This window comes from Rhinopithecus bieti, unplaced genomic scaffold, assembly GCF_001698545.2.
Source record: "Rhinopithecus bieti isolate Rb0 unplaced genomic scaffold, ASM169854v2 scaffold_1673, whole genome shotgun sequence".
Lineage (NCBI taxonomy): Eukaryota > Metazoa > Chordata > Mammalia > Primates > Cercopithecidae > Rhinopithecus > Rhinopithecus bieti.
The window spans coordinates 2,002,847-2,017,503 of record NW_016804690.1 but is presented as its reverse complement, the minus strand read 5'-3'; the positions used below and the strand labels follow the sequence as shown (position 1 = coordinate 2,017,503).

At 44.2% G+C, this 14,657-nt stretch overlaps 1 protein-coding gene across 1 annotated transcript in view; it reads right to left on the bottom strand.

Annotated features, from left to right (window-relative positions):
• Positions 1–12,703, bottom strand: part of HHIPL2 (HHIP like 2) — a 29,274-nt gene extending 16,571 nt beyond the window's left edge. The window contains exons 1-5 of the mRNA XM_017869993.1: positions 12,383–12,703; positions 8,267–8,919; positions 6,733–6,876; positions 4,734–5,065; positions 3,406–3,532 (exon numbers count right to left, since the gene is read on the bottom strand). Of these exons, the coding sequence (XP_017725482.1) occupies positions 3,406–3,532; positions 4,734–5,065; positions 6,733–6,876; positions 8,267–8,919; positions 12,383–12,703 (1,577 nt within the window). The remainder of the gene's footprint in view (positions 1–3,405; positions 3,533–4,733; positions 5,066–6,732; positions 6,877–8,266; positions 8,920–12,382) is intronic.
• Between the last annotated feature and the right edge of the window lie 1,954 nt (positions 12,704–14,657).

Sequence of the window (14,657 nt, the reverse complement as noted above, 5' to 3'; positions counted from 1 at the left end):
CCATGCTAACACAGACTTCTATACCCAGTGAAAACATCTTTCAAAAATGAAGGCAAAATAAAGACTCCAAAAGGGAAAAGAATTCATCACTATAGACCCCATCAACAAGAAATGTTAAAGGAAGTTCTTCAGACAGAAGAAAAATGATATCAGATAGAAATATGCATCTACCCAAAGGAATTGAGAGCATTAGGAATGGTAACATTCTTATTGCCACTGTAACAAATTACCACGACTACAAATTACCACAACTTTGTGACTTAAAACAACATATACTTATTCTTTTATAGAATTGGATGCCAGAACTCTGAAACGGTCTTCACTGAGCCAACATCAAGGTGCTGGCAGGACTGTGCTCCCTCCAGATGCGCTGCAGGAGAATCGATTTCCTCACTCTTTCCAGCTTTTGAAGGCTGTCCCTATGCCTTGGCTCATGGCCCCACATCACGTCACCTTTTCTCCTTCTGCCTTCGTTGTCACATCACCTTCTATCTCTCACATCTTCAAATTTCCCCCTACCTTCCTCTTTTAAACACACTTGTAATTTCATTTAGGACCCACCCAGAAAATCAAAGATAGTTCCCCAAGTCATATACAATATGTTCTGGGACCACAGTAAATCTAAAATAGAAATCAATAGCAGAAAGATCTCTGGAAAATCTTCTGGTAGTTGGAAACTAAATATCTCACTTTGAAATAACTCATGGGACAAAGAAATCAAAAGGTAAATTAGAAAATATTTTTAGCTGAATAACAATGAAAACACAATATATCAGCATTTACAGGATACTGCTAAAGTAGTACTTGGGGGAAAGTTTATAGCACTAAACACATATATTAGTGAAGATGAAAGGTCTCAGATCAATAACCTCAGCTTCCATCTTGAGAAACTAGAAATAGAAGAGCAAATTAAACCCAAATCAAGCAGAAGGAAGAAAAAAGAGAAGAAATCAATGAAATAGAAAAAAAACACAAAAGTAATAGGAAAAAAATCAATGAACACAAAAGCTGGTTCTTATAGAAGATCAATAAAATGGATAAACCTCTAACCAGACTGATTTAAAAAACAAAAGAGAAGACACAACTACCAGCTGTATCTAGAACAAGACAAGTGACATCACCATAGTTTCTATAGATATTTAAAGAATAATAAAGGAATATTATGAACAACTGAATGCCAATACATTTGACAACATAGACAAACTGGACAAATTCCTTGAAAGGCACAGACTACCAAAGCTCACTCAGAAAGAAATAGATAAACTGAATAATTAAATCTAATAAAGAAATTAAATTTGTTATTAAAAGTCTTTTCACATAGAAAACTTCAGGCCCAGATAGTTTTTCTTGGAATGAAGAACACATAAGGAAAAATAATACCTATTTTACACAAACTCTTCCAGATAATTGAACAGGAGTACTTATTCTATAAAGCCTGTTTACCCTGATTCCAAAGTCTGACAAATACATTACAAGAAAGAAAAACTACAGTTCACTATTCCTTCATGCACATAGATTTTAAAATTTCAAACAACATGCCAGCAAATCAAATCTATATATATGAAAAGGATGGGGCCAGGGGCAGCAGGTCATGCCTGTAATCCTAGCACTTTGGGAGGCCAAGGTGGGAGAATAGCTTGAAGCCAGGAGTTCAAGACCAGCCTAGGCAACATAGTAAGACTCCATCTCTACAAAAAAAAATTTTTTTTAATTAGCTGGGTGCCACCAGCTACTTGGGAGGCTGAGGTGGGAGGATCACTTGAGCCCAAGAGTTCGAGGCTGTAGTGAGCTATGATTGTGCAATTGCAGTCCAGCCTACATAACAGAGCAAAACCTTGTTTCAAAAAAAAAAAGATAATGCATTATGACCAAGTGGTATTTTTCTCAGAATGCAAGACTGCTCTAACAATTTTAAATCAATTGACGAAATTCACCATATTAAGAAACTAAAATTTTAAAAGCCCACATGATTCATCAAAAGATGAAAAGAAGCCTTTGACAAAACCCAACATCTATATCTAATACAAATTCTCAAAGGACTAGAAATAAAAGAAAATGTCCCCAGCTTGATAAAGGGTGTGTAGAAATCACCTACAGCTGACATCATATTGGTGTCACACAGTAACATCACACCAATATGACGGTGATAATGAATGCTTTCCCCCACTTCTACTAAATACCGCACTGAGATTAAGCTAGAGCAATAAGCCAGTTAAAAAATAAGAGCAGGCTTCCAATTCAAAAAAAAAAGAAAGTAAATACAAAAAATTCGCCAGGGGTGGTGGCGGGCGCCTGTAGTCCCAGCTACTCGGGAGGCTGAGGCAGGAGAATGGTGTGAACCCAGGAGATGGAACTTGCAGTGAGCCGAGATTGCACCACTGCACTCCAGTCTGGACTCCATCTCAAAAAAAAAAAAAAAGAAAAGAAAGAAAGTAAAAGTGTCTATATTCACAGACCTTCTAACAAAATTACCTTCCACACAGAAAATCCGGTAGAATCTATAAAAAAGCAATCAGAATGAACAAGGAGTTCAGCAAGGTTGCCAGATGCAAGCTCAATATAAAAAAACTTCTACATTCTAACAATTAACAATCAGAAACTGGAATTTACTATAACATCAAACACTAAGAGATAAGTAAATATGCAAGATCTCTATACTGAAAACTATAAAATACAGTAGCCATGTTATTCACAATATTTCATAACTGGGAATAGCCAAAATGTCCATCAGCAACACAGAGAATAGATGAATAAATTGTGGTGTATTCATACAATTGAATTTTACAAAGCAATAAAAAAGACAAATTACTGATACATGGAAACAACATTGATGAATCCCACAGACAATGCCGAGTTAAAGAAGCCAAGCACAAAAAGAAGAGTCCATACTATAATGATTCCATTTATATACGAAGTTCCAGAAGCAAAACTAAGCTGTGGTGGGAGTGCTTATCTCTGGCTGCGGGGTGTGTGTGCGTGTGTGTGTGACAGAGAGAGAGACAACTTCTTTTAGGCCTGGATGGCTACATGTACATATTCACTGGGGACGGGGGACAGGCTGGAGATCCCTTTGGCATGTTTGGAAATGCTCAGAGCAAGTAAGCTGGATGGAAGCCGGGCCCCTGTCCCTTTAAAGTGAACCCCTGGTATGAGAGAGAAACAGAGAGAGAGAGAGAGAGAGAGAGAGAGAGAGAGAGAGAGAGAGAGGGAATAGAAAAGAAGGAGCCTCCTAGGGTGATGGAAGTGTTCTGCCTCTTGATATGGTTGCTGGAAATATGAGTGCATACATTTGTAAAACATCATACAACTGTGCTCCTACATGATTATATTTCACCATATGTAAGTTATACCTCAGTAAAAGTGTTCAAATAAAAAGAGAGAGAAGGGACAGCAGTCCTTCCTTACCCACTCATGAAGTCTCCAAAGATATACAGGCCATTGAGATTTGGGGATTCACAACCACGATAGACATAACCTCCCGTGACTGACTTCCCCACTGCGTGGCCATAAGCATAGATTGGCAGAACATCATCTGTCCAGGCGAGAGGAAAGAGAGTGAGAGTCGTGGCCTAAAATTGAAAACTTCAAGGAGGAAGAAGGGGACTTTTTAATGCAGTTGCCTAATTCAGTGAAGAACACTTTACCTCTTGGTCTTCAGTAGGACAGGCAAGCAAGCAAATCATGTTTATTGTTCTCAATAGGCCATCCACAATATTTGCAAGCTTCCTACTTAACTGCTATCCTCAGGCAGAGAGGAAGCCAAAAATTCCCTCCATCTATGAGGCAGTGACCTGGAAATCCACATGGCTAAGTTTTCCCTGTAGGTTGATATGGCAGATATCCTGGTTTAAGGATATGGAAAATACTGTCACAGTCTGTAAGACTGCTTTATAACTTAGAGGACAAGAAAAGACTAAGAAGTAGTAATAGAGTCAGAACACTAGAATTTTGAGCCAGGTGGAGTTTCTAAATCACACCTTGATTATTGGTGTTTAGAAAGTGTCCTGGGCTGGGCATGGTGGCTCACGCCTGTAATCCCAGCACTTTGGGAGGCTGAGGCAGGCGGATCACAAGGTCAGGAGATCGAGACCATCCTGGCTAACATGGTGAAACCCCATCTGTACTAAAAATACAAAAATTAGCTAGGAGTGGTGGCACATGCCTGTAATCCCAGGAGATTGAGGCAGGAGAATCGCTTGAACCAGGGAGTCGGAGGTTGCAGTGAGCCGAGATCGTGCTACTGCACTCCAACCTGGTGACAGAGCAAGTCTCTGTCTAAAAAAAAGAAAACAAAAAAGAAAAGAAAGTGTCCTCTTACTTGACTATATGCAGAATATCATTTCAGTGGCCTGTACCAGTTGGGAAATAAATAAAAACATACACCAATTTTGCTCTGCCAGTGGTTTTCAAAATAATATGCCTAAAATTAATGTGGGTAACTTATTAAAATACAGATTCCTGCGTCAATCTCATGCCTCCAATCTACCCAAAATTCAAATTCATTAGGTCTGAGGCAGGGTCTAGGAATTCACTTTTTAAAAATAGCCACTGCCAAGATGTCTCTGGTGCCAGTGAGTGGCTGGAGGACGGATTGGAGAAGCACTATGCCACAGGACACGAACAAGGCGTGATTTAAATGACCTGCAGGGCAGGACATTCAGGTTTTATTCCCCACCTCCACCTCCAACCCACTCAACTCATCCAAGAAATCACCGAGAGAGCTTCTTACTCACCCAAAGAGGCATTGTGACAAAGTTTTTTGTCATAACATGCAAACCCTTCCTTTGCTCTCCAGCCGTAATTTCCACCTTTCACAATGAGGTCAACCTCTTCAAACCTGTTCTGGCCCACGTCCCCACAGAATATCCGGCCTCGACCCTGGTGCGTGATGGGGTCCCCTCGGTCCACAGCACAGCGCCACATGTTCCTAATCCCATAGGCATAGATGGCAGGGTGGGCCCCTGGCTCAGAAACAAACGGATTGTCCGAAGGGACTCGGTACCACTTGCCATCTGAGCCTGCCCTGTTCACATCGATCCTTAAAACTTTTCCCAGCAGGGAACTTCTGAAAGAAAGAAGGCCAGGAAACAGAATCAGGTAAGCAAGGAAAGCCACAGGACTGGAAGAGACAACCCACAAGGGCCGACTCATAGTTGATGCCAAGAGACTGCTAAGGATCACATGGGAAGCTGTGACTTCTTATTTTCCTATTTTTTTGTACCAGCAAGAATGAGCTTGAAGATTTTCTTTTAAATCTATACAAGATATTTAAGACTGTCCCATGTTTGGCTCGAAAAGAACTACGAGGCAAAAGTTTGATGTGATCTTGGCCCATTTGACCCTGAGCCAGTTGCAGCTTCAATTCTTATTTTAATGATGAGGACAGCTTCTCTCTGATTTGGTCTAATATGACAAATTTTTAAAAGAGGCTAGTTACATTGTTTATTCTTTATTTAACAACGTGGTCAGTTAAAAGAACAGAACAGAAGCTTTTGAGAGGCTCTGCCAGTGACTGTGGTCTCTGGGACTGACTTTCCTCATTTGAAAGTCAGAGGAGAGTAACTGATGGCCTTGTGCCACTGCTTCCTATCATGATGAGAAATTTCACACTCAAGTAAAGGGTCTGGGCTCTAATGGACACATGATAATCAGAGGCTGCTATTATTTTTAATATCTTGGCCAGGTGCAGTGGCTCATGCCTGTAATCCCACATTTTGGGAGGCTGAGGTGGGTGGATGGTTTGAGGTCATGAGTTCAAGAATAGCCTAGGCAATACAGTGAGACCCCATCTCTATTTAAAATATATTGCTAGATAAATATTATTTACCTTGCAGTGTGGTTTTGATATAAGGGTTAAATGAGTTATTGTGTATATAGCGTTTAATGCAATTCTTGAATCACAGTAGGTATTCGACAAATGTTAGCTTTGTATTATTATTAACCTCAATATTTCTATTACTAGGAACAATAGAAGCCAAGTGCTTACTGGGTGCAAAGGGCAGAAGGACCACATGACCTTTATCTAGGCTACACAGCGTCACTGGGCTCTGGCGCCATATCATGTGGGTTGGGATTCTGTTTTTTCCACTTACTCATTGTATTACCTCTGTGCCTCCATTTGCTTGTCTGTAAAATGGATACTATTATATGTATACTTCATATGATTCATTCATTTCATGTGTAATTATGGAAAGGCTCCCTTGTGCCAGGCACTGTCCTAAGTGTTGGTGATATATCAATTAACAAAATAGATATTAGATATAAATTCTTGCCCTTGAAGATTGTTAAAATTACCTTCTCAAATGTACTTAGACCAGTGCCTGACAAGCTGCAAGCACCCAATACACATTGGCTCTCAGTAGTTAAGTCTCATCTCATGTGTCTCCAGGGCCTAGCACAGCACCTGGAACATGGTGTTCAATAATATTATTGAGTTGAATTGAATTAGATGATTAGTGTGGTAAATAATGACCTGGTAATATATATATTTTTAAAATCCCAAATTCTCCTTTACATAACACTTGACACTTATATTGAGCATCAATATTATGAACTACCAAAATACACTATGTCTGAAATTTATGGAACTGAAAAAGAAACATTCCTCCCATTGCCTCAATGGAGTGGACTACATCTTGCAGCATATGATTTGAGTTTGATGACATCCATGCAAAAACACCGTACCAGGGGCTCACTCTGAAGGGACAGGGTCCCAGCCTCCATACAGCTTACTTGTTCTGAGCATTTCCAAACAGGCCAAAGGGATCTCCAGCCTGTCCCCCGTCCCCAGTGAATATGTACATATAGCCGTCTAGGCCAAAAAGAAGTTGTCCGCCATTATGGTTTGAGGCTGGTTCTTCGATCTCTAAGATGACCCTGGAAGAGAAAAAAGAAACCATGCATTAGAATTTGACACAAGCTGAAGTTACATCCTCTTGAGATACCCAGAAATGACTGGTCCAAGCCACCAAGATTTGCCAAGTCAGCCAAGACCTGCTTCTGAGTTTTTGAGGATCACAAAGCAGGTAGTTTTGGGTCTCTGAGATGACGCTTTTTTCCTGGTATAACTCTTTTATGGCTCATTTTTCTTTTTTCTTTTTTCTTTTTTTTTTTTAGACAGAGTCTCACTCTGCACCCAAGCTGGAGTGCAGTGGTGTAATCTCAGCTCACTGCAACCTCCACCTCCAGATTCAAGCAATTCTCCTGCCTCGGCTGAGAGCCTCCCGAGGGTGGGATTACCACATCTGGCCTTTTTTTTTTTTTTTTTTTTTTTTTTTTTGAGCTGGAGTCTTGCTCTGTCACCCAGGTTGGCATGCAGTGGTGTGATCTTGGCTCACTGCATCCTCTGCCTCTCAGGTTCATGCAGTTCTCCTGCCTTGGCCTCCTGAGTAGCTGGGACTACAGGCATGTGCCACCATGCCTGGCTAATTTTTGGTAGAGACAGGGTTTTTCCATGTTGGCCAGGCTGGTCTTGAACTCCTGACCTCAAATGATCCGCGTGCCTCAACTTCCCAAAGTTGGGATTACAGGCATGAGCCACCATGCTCGGCCTCATTTTTCTTTCATACCATGATTTAATGAGCTGTGGACCCAGCCAGGGTAACAACTGTCCTTTTCTAGGGCTTGCCCTTACTCTCTGCCCTACCAGAATGCTCCATCCCTTCTTTGGAGCAACTTAAGAGGGGTTAATCTATCAGTTCTTTATGCTCTTTGCAATCCTCCAACCTGTCTACCATGGGAAAAGAGGCAAGGGAGAAAGGAGAAGAAGGGAAAAAGAAGGCAGAGTGGTAGGGTGGAAAGAGCATGAGCTTGGGGTCAGTTAAAACTGAGTCCTCACTTGGCCATGCAGCCATAGCTTGATGGCCCTGTGCCACAGCTTCCAGTTAGAATGAGAAATCCCACATTCAAAGTAAAGGGCCTGGGATGCAATGGCCACATAATAATCGGAGGCTACTATTGTGTTTCACATGTTGATATTAGCTATAATTCTTTCTCAGACCCTTATGACTGTTGGTCCTTGCTTACCCTTTGTAAAGACAGGCAAGCATGTCTTTATTTAGGGTAACTGTAAGGTGATGGCTACATCCCATTAAACAGCCTTAACTCAGGAGTCTAACTTGGGCCGTCCTCAATCCACAGTGACTCCTTTCTCAACAGTTGGAGTAGTTCTGTAAAATCAGTAAAATTCCCCTCTATTATCTCACAGACCTGGTGGGCATTATTTCGGAACACAGTACAGCAGCAGACTCTCACGAGTACCTCTCACCTCTCTGATTTCAGGTCAGCTTTGTTAGGATCAGCCCGAGAAACCTTCATCTGACTAATCCGGATCTTTTCTACCTTCTTCTTGTCCAGGCACGAATAATAAATATAGAACTTGCGATTGTGGCGGAATCTGGGGTGAAAAGCCAACCCCAAGAAGCCTCTCTCATCCCCGATCCATGGGGTGGTCAACACGATGTTCTTGAGGTCCAGGAAGGGTTGCTCCAGGCGACTCCCATCAGGGAGATAGACCCATACCACTCCTACCTGCTCCGCAACAAAGAAGCGATGGGTGCCGTCCCCGGCATGGACCATGGAGACAGGGTTCCTCAGCCCGTTGGCCACCTCGCTCAGGCAGAGCTGCAGGCAGCCCCGAGGATCCTGGGCCACCATGCCCAGGTTGCGGTTGAGATAGTCGTTCCTCAGGACGTTGGGGAAGCAATAGTCCTTGTCAGGAAGATCCAGGAGGTGGCAGAAGCGGACACCGTCCATTCCGTGAGACTCCTGGAGGCCTCGGTCATTGGTCAGCAGGGAGATGGCGGAGTGGCAGTTAGAATGGAAGGCAGAGCAGTAATCAGAGCAGAGGCCAGGGAGATTCCGGAGGGGCGTCTGGGGGTTCTCGGCGTCGTAGAGGTGGGCTGCGTAGGGCGAGCACTCCTAGAAAAGAACGCGGAGCTCAGGCTCAGCATCAGACCTGCCACACCGGCACTTGTCTCACGTTTTGAGCAAGCAGAAAGAAAATATGGTCCTCGGGGGAAAAAGTCAGGATTCTGGAGTTTTTGTTACTAAATGCTGCTAAAACTCTTCTCTGTGATTTTCTACCCAGTTAATGCTCCTGAAAGGCAGAAAGCAGGGAAAATCTCTCATATTCACTATGCTATCTCTAACATTTCAGCTTAGTTTTTGACATTTAAAGTTTTATTAAATTATGCATGAATATTTTTCAAAAAAATTACTAAATTTCTAGATCTGTTTTTTTTTTTTAATTTTCATTTTATTTTATTTTTCATAGAGACGGCCTCACCATGTTGCCTAGGCTGATCTCAAACTCCTGGGCTTAAGTGACTCTCCTGCCTCCTCAATCTCACGAAGTGCTGGCATTTACAGGCATGAGCCACCGTGTCGGCCCAGCCTCATTTTCTTATGGATGCTGTATCTACTAAGATTTTATTTCTTTATACAAATATGAAACAATATGGCAAAAATTTCATATTTGTTCAAATGTGGTTGTTGGAGATACAGTGTTAATGATTTAATTTTCTGTGCTTTTCCATATTTTGGAATATTTTAGAATGAAAATTAAATTATCAGAATGGACATTGGATGTATCACTCTCAGAGATTAGGTGTCTAGCAATTTCTTCAATTATTTATTTAAAATATTTCAGTGTTTAATATATGCAAAGTACCATGCTGGAACCTATACACATTTGAATTGTGGCTATAGGGCAATATGCCTGCTCCTTACACAAACATATGAGGACTATTTGCCTGAAGGAGTAGCTGCTACTCAGACCTCCCTAGACTATAACATTTTTTAGAAGGAAAATAGAATATTGTGAGCAGATGAGCAACTCCCAGTAGTGATGAAAGGCAGAGGCAACTGAGATTAGAAAGGTAAGAAAGTCCTATTCAAAGGGTGTCGTTTGGAGCCGTGTGTTCCAGCAGAGTTCACCTATTGGCCCAGAAGCCGCCTTCTGATCACTAACGACTCTGAGCCAGCCAGCCTGCGCAGAACCATCTCATGTGCTCCCATCGCTTCACAAAAGGACCAGCAGCGTTTTTCATGTATATGTGAGTTCCCTGTTCTCTCTTATTTCCTCTGATTGTAGATTGCAGAGCCAGCTTTTGGTCATTGGGCAGAGGGGAAGAAGGAGCCCAGAGATTCACAGGCTCCCCTCGGGGTGTCTGTTTCCATTTAAGACACTTATTACAGCAGCTGTCAAGAAGCAACATGACCCACTCTTAAGTGTCCCCTTGCTCATTCTGTCCACTCTCGGAGAGTGGGAAAAAGAGAGAGGGGAGACTGAATTAAGGATCCAATACCAGAAAATAGAAGGGGGCTGTGGAAAGAGAACCACCACTATGGCACATTCTCACGCAGCCATTTAGAGTTTGCAAAGTTGCTTCTACTCAATTAGCACAGTAACTAAACAGATACTTCCTTACTTTAAAGGAAGAAAATTAAAGGCCATAAGGTCTCTGGCCAGGCGTAGTGGCTCATGCCTGTAATCCCAGCACTTTGAGAGGATGAGGTGGGCAGATCACCTGAGGTCAGGAGTTCAAGACCAGCCTGGCCAACATGGTGAAACCCTGTCACTGCTAAAAATACGAAAAAAAAAAAAAGCCAGGCATGGTATCACACACCAGTAGTCCCAGGTATTCAGGAGACTGAGGCAGAATAATTGCTTGGACCCGAAAGGCAGAGGTTATAGTCAGCCAAGACCGTGCCACTGCACTCCATCCTGGGTGACAGAGTAAGACTCTGTCTCAAAAAAAAAAAAAAAGAGTCCTATGTGACCCTCCTGTTGAGTCTCTCTTACGTGCCAGGCACTGTTCTCTACATTGACTGGGATGCAGCAGTGAGCGAAACGCACAAAGTATCCTTCCAATGGAGCATATAGTTTGGGGACCTCAGAAAACCATTAAGTAAACAAGCCAGTGCTGCTGTTACTATACTTTAGCATGGTGTGACTGAAAGGGCACAAAACTTGGAGCCTGAGCATCTAGCTCTGTGCCCCAGTATTGTTTTGCCTTGGGTAAGTCATCTAAACCATTGAACCCTCATCAGTAAAATGAGGATCATAACAACTGCCTGCAGAATCATTGCTGGGTACACACTACATGTGTTGGGGAAGAAAGAGGACCTTATAAATGGGAACGAATAAACATGTGTAGGATTGTTTGGCTGAAATTGCTCTTATTCCTCAAATCCCTGAAACAACAGAACTGCTGACTTTGACTTTCTGAAATGTTATGCAAGAGGGAAGGGTCAGGGGTATACATTTTTACTAGGGGAGATCTCAGAAATAAACATTCTCAGTGCTACTTGTAAAAGTTCAGCATCTACCCTAATGGGTATCCTAGAGTTAATTCTCCAGGAAACAGCTGAGGAGTGGTGTCCAAGAGTGTAGCCCCAGGCGGTGCCACCCAGGTGGCTGACTTTCTGGGCCAGGCTCAGCTGTAATTCTCTCCTGGACTCTGGGAAGCTCAGTTAACCACTCCACATCTTGTGTGGCAGTTATGGTGGTCAGTAAGTTCAGGAACAGTGGTCATGAAGAGATGCCCGTGGATAGCCAAGTCATTGTGCTGACAAGCCCAAGGGGTCTCAGTTCAAAAGGCTGCCTGGACTTCTTGTCTCTCCTCCCCAACATCATTAGAGGGTTCCTCCCCAGGCAACCTCTTTCATCAGCTTTCCAAATGCTGACCTCTCTCCATTAACCCCCAAACATCCTCTTCCTACAAAGTTTTCAGGCTGAGCTCAACCAAAACGGTGCCTCCCAGGGATGTGGATTTTGGCTGTTGGGCAACCAGGAAAAGCAGAAACTCTGTGAGTCACTGTTACTCAGCTGCTTGCATCTCTCTCTTCCAGCTCTGGAGTGCTGGATAGACAGAACTCTGGGGAGAGTCCCCAACCCCTGCTGCCACCATAGTGACACCAGAGATGCCCTGGCACAAATCAGCCAGATGAGAAAGGACTGGACCCCAACAGATGCCACCACTCCCTCCCTTAACGCACTCGGTAAATGCCATGGGTATAAGTGCCTAACTCTCTGAGCACCACAGAGGATGCAAATAGTTATTTGCCATGCACCGCAGAGGGAGCGTGGCAAATAATGGCTGCTCTGAGAGCTCCAGGAAGAGTATTCCTCTCATTCTCCTGGAGCCTGGAGAAGAATCAGGGCCAGCAGAATCCCAGAGGGAGAGGTTTGGGGAACCCATGGAGACCAAATTCAGAACACACTCATCTCAGTGTGCGTGTCCAAAGACGGCAGCTCAAAGATGAGGCACCCAGCACTTGAACTTCTAAAGGGCTGGACTCCCAAAGCACCCTCCGCTCAGCACCCACACCATGCAACCCAGTACCCAAACCCCTGGGGCTGGAAGGCACTTTTCACTACCTGGCAAAGGATGTCTTTAATGTAATCTCCACACAGCTCATGCCTCTTCAGATCAAAATATTCCATGATGTCCCAGTACCGGGCAGCGATGCGGCGGTCCTTGTGCTGGTCACAGCAGCCAAAGGACTCATAGTCAGAGCAAAACTCAAGGTGCAGAAGGGGCTGGAAAGGGGGCCCATAATCCAGGCACTGGGGGTGTCCCCGCAGCAAGCCCACCTGGCCCAATAAGAGTATGAGGCAGAGGCAGAGAATGCCAGAAGAGAGCCAGGGGGCCCAGCAATGCAGACCACCACACAGATTAGGAGTGGACATTCTCAGCATTGTGGCCTTGGGAACACGCAGGCTGCTGTGTTTGCTCAGGTTGGCTTCCCTGCTCTGCCCAAGGTCCTCCCTCTCTTCCTCTCCCCACTCCACCCTGTTTTCTCCTCCTTCCTCCTCTTCCCCGCCTCTCCCTGCTAAGGTGGTTTCTGAGCGGTGTCCCTCCTGCGGGCTCCCTTTGAAAGCAGTGGGAGGTGTCCCTTCCCCCTTCCCCCAACCCATCTAAACACGAATCCCCACTCTAGTGCTGCTAGTGTTATGGGGGCACACCTTTGCTTAGCCAAAAGTGCAATGGTGTCAGTGGCAGAGGTGCTCGATTCCTTAAAACTGGGAAGAATTCCTGCTGTCTGTGGGGATGCCCGGAAATTCACACTTTTTTTACTGTTTCTTCACAGGCTGAGTGGCCCAGAGTCAGCATGAGAACACCATATATTACATCATCCCAGACTTCACACTCTGTAGAAGGAAAGCTTCAATCATTCCTACAGTGCTGAAGGGCCCCAAGGGGGTGGGGCATATGGAGGGGCCACGGCAGGAGGCAGGGTGTGCTGCATAACTCCTGGGATCTGGCAAGGTGTATATTTGGAATGGTAGGAAGAGAGGGCATTTCGTGAATCTCGCATCCACAGTAAGGACCAAGGACAGGAAAGAGGACACAGTGAAGGAAAAGAAGGGGAATCTTAGTCCATGCTGCTGTAACAAAACACCACAGACTGTAATTTATAAATAATAGAAATGTATTGTCACATTTCTGGAGGCAGGGATGTCCAAGATCAACAAGGCAGTAGGGACTGGCCATGGTGGTTCATGCCTATAATCCCAGCACTTTGGGAGCTTGAGGCAGGAGGATTACTCCAGCCCAAGAGGTTGAGACCAGACTGGGCAACATTGTGAGACCCCATCTCTACAAATGCAAAAAGAAAATTAACCAGGCATGGTGGTGCACACCTGTAGTTCCAGCTACTTGGGAAGCTGAGTCAGGAGGATTGCTTGAGCCCAGGAGTTTGAGGCTGCAGTCAGCTATGATCATGCCACTGCACTCCAGCCTGGGCAACAGAGCAAGACCATCTCTAAAAATAAAAAAAAATAAGACATGCCAACAGGTTCAGTGTCTGATGAGGGTCCTGTTCCTCATTGATGGTTACTTGTTGCTCCCACGGTGGAAGGGACAGAATGGTTCAAATCCACTCCTTCAAGGCCTTTTATAAGGACCCTAATCCTTTCCATGAGGCCTCTGCCCTCGTGACCTAATCACGGACCAAAGGCCCCACTTCTTAATACTATCACATTGGCGATTACATTCCAATATATGAATCTGAGGTAGGGAGGGACACATTCAGACCATAAAAGAGGGAGGGTAGTACAGTGAAAACAAGGAGTCAACAAGGACTGTTTGGGACAATTTCCCCAGGAAGCACAGGACAACTGGGTGCCTTCCTTTGCCAAATCTATACCTGCTGTAGGGACACTCCTCCTCACTTAGTATATGTTCCCACATTAGTATTTTAAAAATGTGTTTCATGGCCGGGCACGGTGGCTCACACCTGAAATCCCAGCACTTCGGGAGGCCGAGGCAGGTGAATCACTTGGGGTCTGGAGTTGAAGACCAGCCTGGCCAACATGGTGAAATTCCATCTTTCCTAAAAGTACAAGAATTAGCGGCTGGGCGCGGTAGCTCACGTCTGTAATCCCAGCATTTTGGGAGGCCAAGGCAGGTGGATCACGAGGTCAGGAGTTCAAGACCAGCCTGGCCAGCATAGTGAAACCCCATTTCTACTAAAATAGAAAAAATTAGTCGGGCATGGTGGCACATGCCCGTAGTCCCAGCTACTCAGGAGGCTGAGGAAGGAGAATTGCTTGAATCCAGCAGGCAAAGGTTGCAGTGAGCCAAGACTGTGCCACTGCACTCCAGCCTGGGTGACAGAGCAAGACTCTGTCTCAAAAAAAAAAAAAAAAA